The 14,462-nt window shown below is 31.9% G+C and overlaps 1 protein-coding gene across 1 annotated transcript; it reads left to right on the forward strand.

Annotated features, from left to right (window-relative positions):
- Positions 1–1,026: 1,026 nt before the first annotated feature.
- On the forward strand, positions 1,027–10,029 carry LOC139498257 (uncharacterized). Its single transcript, XM_071286628.1, has 4 exons — positions 1,027–1,091; positions 6,146–6,212; positions 8,904–9,109; positions 9,756–10,029. The coding sequence occupies exons 1-4, from the start codon at positions 1,028–1,030 to the stop codon at positions 9,890–9,892; spliced, it is 474 nt and encodes a 157-aa protein (XP_071142729.1). The 5' UTR covers position 1,027; the 3' UTR covers positions 9,893–10,029.
- Positions 10,030–14,462: the final 4,433 nt, after the last annotated feature.

The raw sequence follows: 14,462 nt of genomic DNA on the forward strand, positions 1-14,462 counted from the left end.
AATTTTTTTTAGCAAAACTTGTTTTATATGACGATTCTGAAACTCGGTAAAGGAATTACATGAATAGTAATAACTTTCGTGTTTGAACATGCCATTGTTTTAAACAACTTATCTGCATTTAAAACGTATTTAATCTAGATCAAATAAACTTGTATTTATAACTAAGATTGCATTGTTTACAAATTCCTCTGTTTTAGTTGTACGATAGGTAATGCAAACACAACATGCACAATGAAGGATATTTTTGGTACTTTTTATCATTAGATACAGATTATATCAGTTGATTCTTTGTTTTGTTCATAGAAACGTAAGAATGTACTAATCAAAGATAGCACGAAGTCGGTTTTTTTTTATTATTTTACATGTTGTTGAAAACAATAAACTAAGTTATCACTGACACGTGTGATTGTCAAGTCACCATCACCCTATCGGCTGTGTTGATTTTTGCATGTTGATAAGTTACAAAAAAAGCATTTAAAAGAGTGTTTTTGGAGGTGTATAATCATATAATCCCGATTAAAGTAAAGTCTTCTCATAATCGTAAGTATGTGAATGTAATAATATAATTGTATGAACATTAACATTGTTAGGTGATAAATCTTTGATTCACATTCGGTACGAGGTATTTGTTCGTGTACTTTATTCCATGTTTTGTCTAGGACTTCGTCCCCTTTCAAACAAGTATAATCGTGTTGTTACTTATGTGTGCATTAATACTTTCAAATCTGAAAATAATTATAATTTTCAAGTAAAAATTGGCGAAATTAAAAGTAATATCTATAACGGTAACCGTAAGTTAGAAGGAACAGTTATTGAAGCGATTAAATTGTTGAGTGTTTATCATCAATGTTTCAACACTAAAGAAATTTAAAAAAACTCACGTGTAAAATCACGTTTTTTTTAACAAACATGTCGTAATTACTTAATACATTTTATCATTTTACTTCTCAAAATCATTCTCGTATACCAGGGAATACAACAATCGCAACTTTGTAATCAGTATGTTTTATTTGATTTCAGTTCTGCAATGAAGTGTATGTACTGTTTGTTTGGCTTGTTTCTTTTGGTTTTGATTGTATCATCCTCTGCTGGTAAGCAAGCAAGTTATATTGAAACACAAACTATTTATAACTGGACATCTCTTTGTATAATTGATAACAATTTTTTAACCGCTATTTGATATCATTGGTAAAAGTGAGGAGCTATGTGCATGATATACAAATATGACATACTGCTTGCAGTAAACAGCTTGTTATATCCTCAATGTTACCAATTAAAAATAACATGTTTAATTGCATCATCATAAATGTAATAATCCCTGATCGCTTTTGATAACGGGTGCAAAATCTGTTCATCCTCCGATTTACAGATGATCACCCAAGTGGTGTAGGGGGGGGGGAGTCGATGTCCTCAATCTTTAGTCTTTAAACTTCTATGTTTTGAATGAAAAACTGTTGTTTGTCTTTTTGTCGATATTCGTATGTTCACTGGATTTGTCAGTGTGTTTTTGACATACGAATTTAAATATTTTACACAACATCAATATGAAGCGGAAACATTGTTCTAAGAGAATTTGAATAGAAATGGTTGTTTTTGGAGATAAATTAGTATATTCTTTCTTATTTCATGAAAAAAGTCATCAATAGCGCGCTGCGTTACTTCGATTAAGTCGGTTATTGAATTTACTGTTTTCAAATTGAGCTGTTTTTGTTTTGTACTCTGTCTTCCTTTTGTATATTCTACTGCATTTGAATGTAGTAAGACGTAAGTTTTCACATTTACCTTAATTTTGATTGTATACAATTTGATCATATATATTTAAAAAAAACCCAGTCATTATAAAAAAGGAAGATATGATATAATTGCCATTGAGAAAACTCTCCACAAGAGACCAAAATGACACAGAAATTACCAACTATAGGTCACCATACAGCCTTCAGCAATGAACAAAGCCCATACTGCATAGTCAGCTATAAAAGGTCCCGAAATAGAAACAAATTCAAACGACCTAATTCATTCATTACTCTTGTTGTGGTTCCGCACGATATAGTTTAAAAGCTGTCATTGATTAGAGTGCTATAGGTATTTAGAAAAGTTTAAATGAAACATTATTTGAAGTATCAATACATGAACAATTATTTTAATCATATTTGTGATCATTTGATATGAACATGATTGATGATTTGTGATTTAAAATAAAATTCCATTATACAATAAACACAAGCATAACTAGAGTGTTTATCAGGGCCCTATATGACTGACGCCCTGTGTGCACTCCGCAGCATGATCTTGTTAATGCAATGATTTCAAAATTTTTTAATTTTATTTCATTGATATTTGGTATGGAGTTTACTTTAAGACAAGTTATGATGAGCAGTTTTCAACAATGACCTTATAGTAATTTTACGAGAAGTGTCGTTAGAAAATCTATATTATACTTATATATTACCTTATAGAAAAAAAAACCACATCCGTTTGGTATCATTGTGACAGTGCCTGAGCAAAAAGTTGATGAACCTTGGGTATGTCACAGAACGTCTCGTCCTTTTTCTTTAAAAGTTCATTGGAAGGTACAAAGACCTTGTTGATAAATATTCCAATATCATTTTTACAAATACTACACGATGGTCTTGAAGTATAGATTCTTGGTACTGACGTTGTTTATCGTCTGAATAACGTATTGTATTTTTTTAGTGATATCCATTTGACGTGGCTCTGTAATTATACATCCCGGCATTGTGCTATTATTCTATGATACCATTGTTGTATTCTGGTCTTTCTTTTTTGCTAATGTGATTTGTCTATATGCCTCTTTGTGTTTTCTTTGTTACATATATGACGTAGCTTTGTACTTATAAATCCTGCCATAATGTTATTGTGTTTTAGTAAAATTTTGTATCCTTGTCTCTCCTTTTTTGCTTATGTGCTTTGTCTATATGCGCTTTGTGCTTCTTTTGCAAATATCCGTTGTTTTTTTTGGTGATTCAGATTATAACACAATATTGACTGTTGTACCCCTATTTTTGTCACTTTTATCTCTTGTGTCTGTTTTGTTTGTTCACACAACATTGTCAATATAATGGAGTTTTAAACGACTGTCGTGCAAGTGAGAGGCCTCGCTAGCTATAAAACCCGGTTTCATTCACCAATTTCTGCATCAGAAAATGCCTGTACCAAGTCAGAAATATGACAGTAGTTAATCATCCGTTCGTTTGATGTGCTTGAGTTTTTGATTTTGTCATTCGATCAGAGACTTTCAGATTTGAATTTTCCTCGTAGTTCAGTATTTTTGTGATTTTACTTTTTTTTTTATACAACTTGTATTTGAAAGCAGTGGTCATAATAATATTGAAATAGTTGATAAGAATGGCTTAATTTTGTAAGTAATTAAAAAACGGGGTATTATAAAACCATGCATCATTGGCGGAGATTTCTCTTTTCTGGTACAAACTTCACGAATTCTCCACACGATTTTTGTGGAATTTCAAATATGTTGATATAAATTATTTTGGCTGCCTTTGCATGTTTGTTCCCTAGTAGAGGTTCGTTATTCCATCTCTTTGTTCAGAACTGGACAATTTTATTTCATTTCAATGAAAGTGAATAATCAAATTACATTGAACGTAAGGCAAAGTTTTGTAAATAAACTCATCATAGATACAAGGATTATATTTTGTATTTACGCCAGACGCGCGTTTCGTCTACAAAAGATACATCAGTGACGCTCGAATACAAAAAAATTCCTAAAAGTTTTGCCAAATACAGCTAAGGTGATCTATTCCTGGGATAGAAAAGCCTTAGTACTTTGAAAATTCAAAAGTTTTGATACAGTTTGATTTTACAAATATGACCATATCAATGATAATTCATGTCAGCATAACGTGCTCACTACTGGGCTGGTGTTATGTTCAAAATGGAGCATTTTATACAAAGGAGTAGGTCCGGTAAGGCTCCTTTTTGGCCCAAAAATATAACAGTTTTACAAAATTGTTAAAATGTAAACTTTTAGTTATTTATTGGACAGATGAATGCTTCTGCTACATAAATATGGGCTGTTTTTGACAATACAATGCACTTATATCAGGTTGTAGCACCATCAAGTCATGCTAAATTACTGAAATCTTTAAAATTCTATCATTTTAGTGAAATTTTAGACGGTTTCCGTGTAAAACGAAAGTGGCCGCATTCGTGTTCATCCTTAATATTGCAATGTAAGTTGTATTTTATGATAATACATAACATATATAAAGGTTGTGGATAAACAAGGATGCGGCCACTTTCATTTTTGACAAAAACAATCTGAAAAGTGACGTTTTTTGGCATATTTGAGAGATTTTTCATATTTGAGCTTCAATCGGATCGTTTTTAATGACTTAATCAGTTAAAATCTTTCACACAAACTAATTGAATCAAGTGAAATAGACACTTAAGTGTTTAAAAAGTGGTAAAAATCTTTCGTCAGATGAAACTGAAATTTGAGGCCAAAATGAGTCCTTACCGGACCTACTCCTTTAGACTAAGTTCAGCCCCAGAAAATAATTTAGAGTGGGGTGCCCATTTTCGCCGGGGACACAATTTCGCCGTTTAAGGATTTTGAGGTGTAAAAACTTCAAAGGATGGCTGAAATGGAAGAAATGTACCCGTAAATTATATTTTTATAACAAATATAATATTTTTTTAAACTGAGACAAAATTGCGGCTCCTACCGAAAATGACCGAAAAACGGACAACGATTTTCGGACAATTTCCTGAATAAAAAACACGATTTCAAACAAGTATTTCTAAGTTAATATTTGACTGAATGCCGTAATTTTGAATTCTTTATACCTTTTAAATGTCTGCTATTCATCTATAATGCAATTGATTTGATTAAAATTGTTAAAAGCTGCGGTTATTTGGTTTTAAATATATGTGTAAAAACGGCGAATATGGGTCCCCCATTGACAAAACATCCGGAAATTTCAAACACCCTGTAATCTAACTTTTCAGATGATTTCCTTAAAACAAACCGGTTTTCAAGCTTAAGTATATTTTGCATTTGAAGTTATCTTCATATAGAAATATCAGTATACTTCAAAAACATTTAGACCTGAACATAAACTGTAGAAAACATGGAAAGATGTGGCGAAAATGAGCACCCCTCTCTATAGGTGTTTGAAATAACTGTTACGGCCAGAGACACAAATCAATAATAATATTTAACAAGATTCATGATACAAAAGTTTACAAGAAGTATTACAAATATCACTGTCAACTTAACTGTCAAAATATGAGTCCAATCTTTTATTTTTATCTGTATCCGGAAATCTTCACGGGAATCTAATCAGAATATCATATCCACTACTAAGGTCACAATCTAGTATGATGTTGTTAGTAGAATAAAAGTGTCAATACAAATGCTGTGAATACTAATGTCTATCGATGTCTATGTCTGAAACTTTAACTTTAGTGTCTGTATATATATGGTTGTCACGGAAATTTCTAGAACACTGTGGAAAAGGAAAGTACTAGTAAACTACAACGGAAATTTCTGGAAAAATGTAGAACTTTAAATAACGCATCTCTTGTTAGGATCATTCTTCAATCGTTATGTAAGTCAAATGGAAAGTTCCAATCATTCCATCAGTATCTGTGTTTGTTCCAGTGACTTTTAAACTGCACAGTTATAAGATTATTTTGTAAACAACTATCAGGGCACACAACACAAATTAGGCCAACATATATAAATATAATAATTACAATATCACAACATAAAATATATGTTATTAATAATGTTCAATTCAATTTGAAGTCTAGTGTGGACTATGTTGATGATATTGAAAGAATATGTCCTGCAAAGAAACAATAACTGGATCATCTATAATTTCCAAAAGATGACGGTGCATTGGGCACTTAATTATCACGTTTTCTACAATATTTGTACTTACGATTGGTGGTTAACGTATCATGAATATGCAGATTATCCTATTGTTTTGTTAATATACATTGTGGTTAAGAATGTTCTAATTTGATCGTTGATAAGCATTTTCTCTTCAAATCATTATGAACCACATCATCCTAGTTTATTTCAAAAATTTAAACAAAAATACATATTATACTTCTTTTTGAGAATGGTAATACATAAACTTATATATTGTTCTTAAAGAAATCAACTGGCAAAAGGAAGCAGGAGATGAAAAAAATAATATCGGTCAGGAACCAAAACTGGAAAGGTAATAATTAATGTTGACATACACCAAAATACTGAAGTTTTGTGAATTCTTAATTAAAAAAAAAACAAGACATATTTTAGTTGGAGCACTGTACATGTTTACCTACATTTTTTTGTAACTCTCATCCGCGATAAATCAAATATATCTATTATACTAAAATAACGATGTCAATTTGTCAGCCGTCATCTGGTAAAAACGACAATTTAAAGAATTCTACATAATTAATATTGCCATTAATTAACAAGTTCCGGTCTAATCCGATACCGATACCAATAATATATTCACCTGTTACCTATTACCTTATCTGTATGTTCCGCATCTGACAGGCACACCACCAAACGGTGTATTTACGATTTTCCTATATACACGGGTCATAATCACAGGATTGACACTACTAAATTCAATCATTGTCAAATTGATCGCTATTGTAGTATTTTAATCAGTAAGACTTTTTAAGATGGCCATGCGAATACTAAAAATCTGGACTTTAAATAAGGCGTATAGGCACAGTTTTGAATTTGTTATCGGGCATAACGCAAAACAGCGAATCAAAGAATTCAACTTTATTTATAACTAATATAGGACAATGATGTTGATTAAAAATATTCCATTCCAGGTCCTTTTGTTTTCCAAATAATCAATATTACCAATGATTGGTAAGTTCCAGGTCGACGGGTTCAAACAGAAAGATTTAGAAAGCAGATAAAACTGTGCATCTTATAATCGGCATGACTTTATCAGCTGACAATATCAATACTAAAATAAGGCTTACGCATAGTTGTTTACTTTAATTCAGTCACGGACCCGCGAAATCATGGGTGTGTTCTAGTATATGAATAATTTTGAATGATATTTCTAAATTGCCCACAATGAACTATTAGAAAAACCTGAAAACAAAAGTTTGTCTTTATAATTTACAAACTGTTTTGTTAAATGTGTCAAACGGACGACGGGTAGTCAAGTTTGTGAGGCAAATTATTTTTTTCTTTTGTGATCTTCCTCACAGCGCCTTTAGATAACCTGACCCAAAGGTCAAGCATATGTTCTTCCAATCACTTGTCGTTCGTCGTCTGTCGTCGTCCGTTAATATTTACCAAAATCTTTTTCTGAAACTTCTGAGCTATATTTAATCAAACTAAGTCAGAGTCATTCTAAGGGTATCTAGTTTATAACTTGTGTCTGTTGATCCTGCCTGTCTACCAACATGGATGCCAACGGTAGAAAATAGAACATGGGGATAAAATCCAAGTATCTTCTATTATCTTGCAAAGAGTTATAGAGAAAATCTAACAGTGCAGCAGAGGTTCAAAATATTTAAATCTAACTACCATTTGCTTAGAAAAATATTCAGACGACTCTGTTTCGGAGTTTTCATGGTTATAAGCCTGAAAAGAAGATTTGTCTGCCATTTGTTGTTCTTTTGACTAATATCTAACTAACTGCATTAGAGTGAGAACATCTCTAAATGCTAAACAAGATCATTACAGCATAATCTATAAATACGTTAACATGGCCGAATAGCCAATTGACCTCTTGTAATAGTTATTGCACTTGAGAGAAGATTGTTTAGCCCTTTTAACTCTTAACAGCAAAACAGATCTGCTTTAAGACATACATGTACAAATTAACCATTTAACATGGTCGAAATCGACAGTCGACACATAATAGAAGTTATTGCCCTTTTAAGACCTTTTTATTCATTTCTGTTGGCTTTTTTCTACTATAAAGTCATTATGGCTAAAATTGTTTGATGATTCAACATAGGAGTAATGGCATTTGAAAGGTGATTTTAAACCATTGAACGTTTTTTTATGTAAACTATAACAAATAGAGAGAAACGATAAAAGGCTACGCGTATCAGCCGGACTCTATATACAGATCAGCTTGGCAACTTCAGTTTACTCATTGTATGAATAGACCACTTTCGAGTTTGTCCGTCACCGGATAAAACTCGTGAATTATGCATGTCTTTATGACGTCATTTACTAGATATAGGGATTCGCATGTATCCTTGCCTTATAAACTTTCATCAAGCGTCTTAGTGATCGTCGTTGTGCAGGATAAACTAGAAATAATATTTGTATTGTAAGTACTTAATCAGAATTCCTTAATGACAGCAATGCTAAAAGACAATTATGAGAAATCAAATTGCCGAATAATTCGCGCAACTTAGCTTTATAGTTTTCCAACCACTCGCTCAACCTTGGAAAGGTAGTGACGACGCCCCTAAACGCACGAATGATGTTCACTAAAACCTAAGTTTTTGACGAAAATGTATCGAACTTGAAAGTGGTCTATTATTTCAACTTTAACGATCATGACGATAATGTTAAATTTTCTGGTTGTTTTTTTTTTTTTGGGGGGGGGGGAGGATAATAATTTGAAAAAATTATCTTGCATCGTATTAATTTTATATTTGAGCTATGTTTGCTTCTTGGAATCGCTAGTTGTAAGAATTTTCCTTTCTCGGTATTAAAGAAAAAACATTTTTTTTCTTATGTATAGTGTTTTGTTGTGGCAAAACATGAGATAATTAAGTAAATTTTACCTTGCATTTCAGCTTCTAAGTGCTAAACTGAGATTATATATTATATACACACTGATATACTACATGCATATTAACGTATGTACGACAATATGTAAAGGCTTTATACTATTCTTATTAATAACATGTTTTATCTTTCCTTTTAGACGGAGGCGAGGTCTGTATCCAGGTAATGTAGAATATAGCTTCTTTTTGCATTATTTTGAAGCAATAGGTCGCGTGCCGGAGTATTTACAAAGCATTACGAAAGGAGTTGCAAATTGGAGCATTGCATTTGGAGGAAATAACTATATAAGCTATGATTCAGCTATCGAAAAAGTAGCAGACTATTATATCGATCCTACCAGAAGAGGTAAGTTTACCTGAGGAGGATATGTGTAACTTATATTTTACATGTATATTAGTTTTATTATCGTACTATAGGGATCAATAAATCATTTCTCATAGAATATAGACTAGTTCATGAGTTGGCGATCATTTATATGTAACGTAACTCCGAAGTTTTGTCTTTTTGAAGTAAAAATGTAAAGAAATTATTACAAGTCGCAAATAATTAAATTGCATTAATGTATGACAGTCGAACTCCAAATGTATCACTTCGCATGTATTTACTACTAGTCTGAAGAAAGGATGACGCTTTTACAAAAAGTGATATAATTCATTTCCCAACTTCGAACAACTTCGTTTTGGAAAGGATAACAATTGTTATGCAATTTTATATATTATTTAATATCTAATAAATGTTACATAAGTTATATCTGTAACATTTAGTACAATGTGGTAACACAATTCTTGAAGACATAGTTCCTTGAAATCTCTGTTAAATAGATCATTATTTACGAGTTAAAAACTGCGAATAGTATTTTAATAGACATTTCTTAACTGATATCGACCTAGTTACACGGTAAATGCAATATGAACATTTTTGTGAATTTGGATTGTTATATTAATTATAAGTATTTATATGTATGACTACGTTGTTTATTTTTAATTTACAGTCGAAAGAAAAGACGCTATACGCACGATTGATGCCATTATTAGCATTAGAAAGAGGTATGGTCTTCTAGATGCTAACCATCAGCATATCGTAGATGTGTGGACTGACGCAAGAAGAAGACTCTTTAAGGCACAGTGAAGCAGAAAATTTACAAGATTAACCTTACTTTAAACTTTATCATATGTAAAAAAATTACATGTAATTATATATGAGAGAGAGAGACTGAAAGAGATTCATTATAGTACATCCATGCTTATACATGTATCATACTCTAAAAAAAATGCTATTTGAATTCAGGCATTATTTTCCTTCTAATCGAGATCGTTTTTTACAAATAGTCCTGTCGGTGGTGTTTGGTGTCATACAATTGAGGTCCTAACCAAAAATTTATAAATCATTTTTTGTTTTACGTAGCTTGATCGATTAATCAAACCACGTAGGAAGGAACACAAAAGGTATGTTACTTCTAAACTGGCTTAAAATCAAGTTGACACTAACTTGTAATAATATACCCAAGATCTACCACAAACTCTACTATATGTGTCAATTTCATTACAACTGATCAGGGAAAATATACAGATCCTGTGACATTGCCTTATTTTGGACGATGACCAACGCTCTGTTCTACTTTCTGTGTATCTTCTAGTTTTGTCGTAATTATACACACCTTCAAAATGTGAAGGCTGAAATTTAATTGGCTGATATAATAATTACTACAACAGAAAATAGAACTGTGTTTTAATCAGATTAATTTGTAATGAACCTGTCTAGATCAACTTCTAATCATACACGGTCTAAGTTTTATCATGAAGTAAATCTCTGTAATCAGTAAATTGTCATGTGACAATTATTTTATCACTATGGGCGTATATGTATGTAAGTTCTAAGCTAAGGTATGTTTTATTTTGATAAAATTGTTTCTTCTGCATCGTCTACATATTATATAGTGATTTGAATGACTCTTACATCCAAATATCAAACTATTATCATGGACAGACAATCATTGTTGAATTGTTATGAATGTATGCCTCCAAATTATATAGGTAGACTGATAAGTCATGTTTGTTTTTCTCCAAAAATCTTACTCGTAATATAAGACATCAAACGGTCACGAAGTATGAAATCACATACATTAAAACTTACTGCAATGAACAGTCATGTTTGTTTTCTTCCAGAAAGGTCAAACGCGTTCTTATACATCAAACGGGCATCAAATGTGGAATCACATGGCATAAAGTTCACTGCATTCTCATACTAAACACCGGTACAAATTGAACACTGGTCTCATCTTTCAATGACAATAAGACGCCAAAATTAATTAAAGGCCAAAGGATGGCTCCATGGTGATTTTCTGTGTATTTTCAATATAAGTCTATATGCATTTCAACATGTTCGTAATTACAAGATATAACTACAATGTATGTACTATCAATAGTGCGTTCAACTTTTGATATATATCCTGGTCATTGTTAATGAAACAAAATAACCATTTTAAACTTGAATAACAAACAAAACTCATTTCCGTTTGTACATTGTTTATCAGTCTTCTAGCGTTCTTGTGAACTAAGCTTCGGGGAAAAATAATTAAATTTGAATGATCATTCTTCCTAACAGAATCACAAAAAAGACGAACAAAACACTTGTTGATAGCAAGAAGATAATTTTCAGAAATAGCTTCTTCCTGAACTATACATATTATTCCAATTATTTATATGATTTAATTACAGAATTAACCAACTGAACCTTTTTGCTTGGTATTATGTGACCTTTCGTTGAATATAACAGTCATGTACTAAATATGTAATTGTTAGTATTTCCATTATATTAGAATATGAAGATGTGATATAATAGCCAATGAGATACCCATTCATCAGATACCTCAAAATGAAATAAAATTTACCTTTCATGTTGCACTCAAAGAGTCGTTATTAATGGTCAGACATCATCGAGTCAAAACACCTATGCTGGTGTACACCCGGGCTCTATACTCGGTCCTCTGCTTTTTCTTATCTATGTTAAAGATATTAAAGTTGGAATTATCATCAATATCAAACTGTTCGCTGATGTAACTTCCCTTGTCAAACAAATTGATGACATCTCTGATTGTTTTCAAACTCTGAACAGTGACCGCGACACATTGAACACATGGGCCAATCAATGGTGTGTAACTTTCAATGCACAAAAAACTGTGTATCTTATTATTTCTAAGAAGAAGCAAATACCCCATTACCCCCCATTGATCTTAAATAATGTGATTATAAAGAGAGTTAAACATTTAGGTTTTATTTTGAATGATAAACTTTCTTGGACCGATCATATTGCTGACATTTGTAAGAAATGTCATAGTAAACTGAACACTATCTTAAGGATGCGACATATATTATTTAGAGTATGCATTGAAGAATTATATAAACCATTTCTTCGTTCATTGCTAGACCATGCAGATGTCATCTACTATAACTGCTCTAGCGCCGATTTTGCAAACATTTAACATGTACAAAGACGTGCCTGCATTATATCTACTTGGGCAATCAGGGTCACAAAACATGTCATTTTATTGAGAGAGGTTAGCCTTGAGCGCCTTTAAACACGTCATCAAGTTCTTAGACTTACATACCTGTACAAAATTAAAATCATCTTGTCCAAGATTATCTCTGTTATATCCATCCATTGTTCCATCATAACACCGAAAACTATAACTTATGACGACATGCCAACGTGATACCCATCAGGTCAAGAACAGTAGCATAATATAATTATTGCATGTCTTCTAGCTACTATTAAAGACTGATTTTCAGCAACATCTTTGGCGAGTTTCAAAAAGTTGTTAAAGAAAAAGAATCTCAATGTATGAAGTAAAAAAAAATATATTCACAAGGACATGGTTATGAGAAAAAGATTCATACTAGATTACGCTTAGGGCTTAATGCCCTTATTGACCTCTTGTACAAATATAATCTTACATTAAATAGGTTTTTCGATTTCTGCCCAGGTAACCGTATTGAAAGCACTAAGCACTATTAATTTATTGCGCCCGTTTCATGAACTATCGGATTACTCTTCTACTTGGTATTAAGAATCTGATTTGTCCGGATATAAATAAAGCAATGTTGCGGGATCTATGTCCCAACTATCTGAGCAAAATTTTGATAGAAGGTAGTGACCATTTGTCTGATGATACTAATTTAGAGTTGTTTGAGTGTGTGTTTCGATATATTAAATCTTCAAACAGATTTTCTCGATAGCTAAATAACTTATTTGTACTTTATTTTTTCCTTGTAATTAAACATATAAGGTATGAAAAACACTTTCCATTGGATCTGATTGTACTCAAAATCGTCTTTCGGTAATCAGTATGCTATATTTCTGAATCATACATGTTTGTAAAGTTGTGTGCATGTGAGTAAGAATGAGCGAGTGATTGGATGGGTGTGTAGTCAAATTACATTCTTATGTCTTGTCCTGTAAATATTGTCTTGTCTTGTGTTTAACATGTTTGTAAACTTTAAAAAAAAACTAACTTTGTTAATTTTGAATCTATATATATCTATGTTGAGGAGACACACCCGTAGCCTCTGGTTGTTTGCATCCTCTTTAAATAATTTAATAAAAAGTGTGTAGGTAATTGCTGCTTGGATATTGGTAGGACATGTTGAAATAAAACAATCAAAATAAGAAATCTGACGTGAAAATGTTTAGTTTCCCGACCTTCAGTGTCATATGTCTAGATGTATGTATATATACATGTTTCTCAGAATTATAAGTTGTTAAATTTTCTCAAGACTTTTAATATTTAGTTACAGGACATTGTATAATATATATAAAGCGTAACGTCGAGATAAAGGATCACACTACCGTATTGTGCAATACAGCTTTGTAATTCGTATGAATGAAGTGAACTGTGGGGTGTTTTCATGTCAGATCTTTTGGGGATTTTTTCATGACCATCGTTCATAATAATTAGTAGTTCGTCCGTATAGAGGACCATCTGCTTGTCTATAAAATATATAAATTTTCAACAGTAATGTATATGCAACATACATTCTGCAAACACAAAACACTTAGAAATGTAACAATGAACAATCTTTAAAAAGCCCCCTGCGTATATCCCAAGTGAGAGCGCTCCTATATATAACGGAGAAAAATACCTGAATAGAATGAGAGCCCGGATTAAGATTGATACTGCTGATATTGATTCTCAGTCAGATGAAATCATCATCGTTTTGTCCACGACATTTGAATACTGCAAACCAACTAAGTATCGCGACAGATTTATTTTCGCGACTTTCGAGAGTAAATTTATAACACGAAAATTGATCGTCGGAAATATTTTTTAAAAGATCTTTTCTTATTCACCTACATTACGTAGTTTGAAAATCGTCGCGTAATTAACTAGAATAAGATAAACGCGAAATAAAGTATCCGCGAAAATAATTTGGTTTACAGTGTGTACATAAATACTTACTTTTAGGGCACGTAATTAAAGCGTAAATTGTATCCTGCACATGCATAATTAGGATCATGTCCTGTGACAGATATTGTATGAATTGTGGATTCATCATTATACGTTGGATACAGAATTTCGTGAATTTCGTGGGTACAGGAGAACCAGGAATTAAAAAGCATCATTTTTGCTAAAAGTTAATATACATACTTTGCAAAAACCATGAAATTAGATATTGTTTATCTCAATCAACGAACATTGGTA

Source organism: Mytilus edulis, chromosome 12, assembly GCF_963676685.1.
Source record: "Mytilus edulis chromosome 12, xbMytEdul2.2, whole genome shotgun sequence".
Classification (NCBI taxonomy): domain Eukaryota; kingdom Metazoa; phylum Mollusca; class Bivalvia; order Mytilida; family Mytilidae; genus Mytilus; species Mytilus edulis.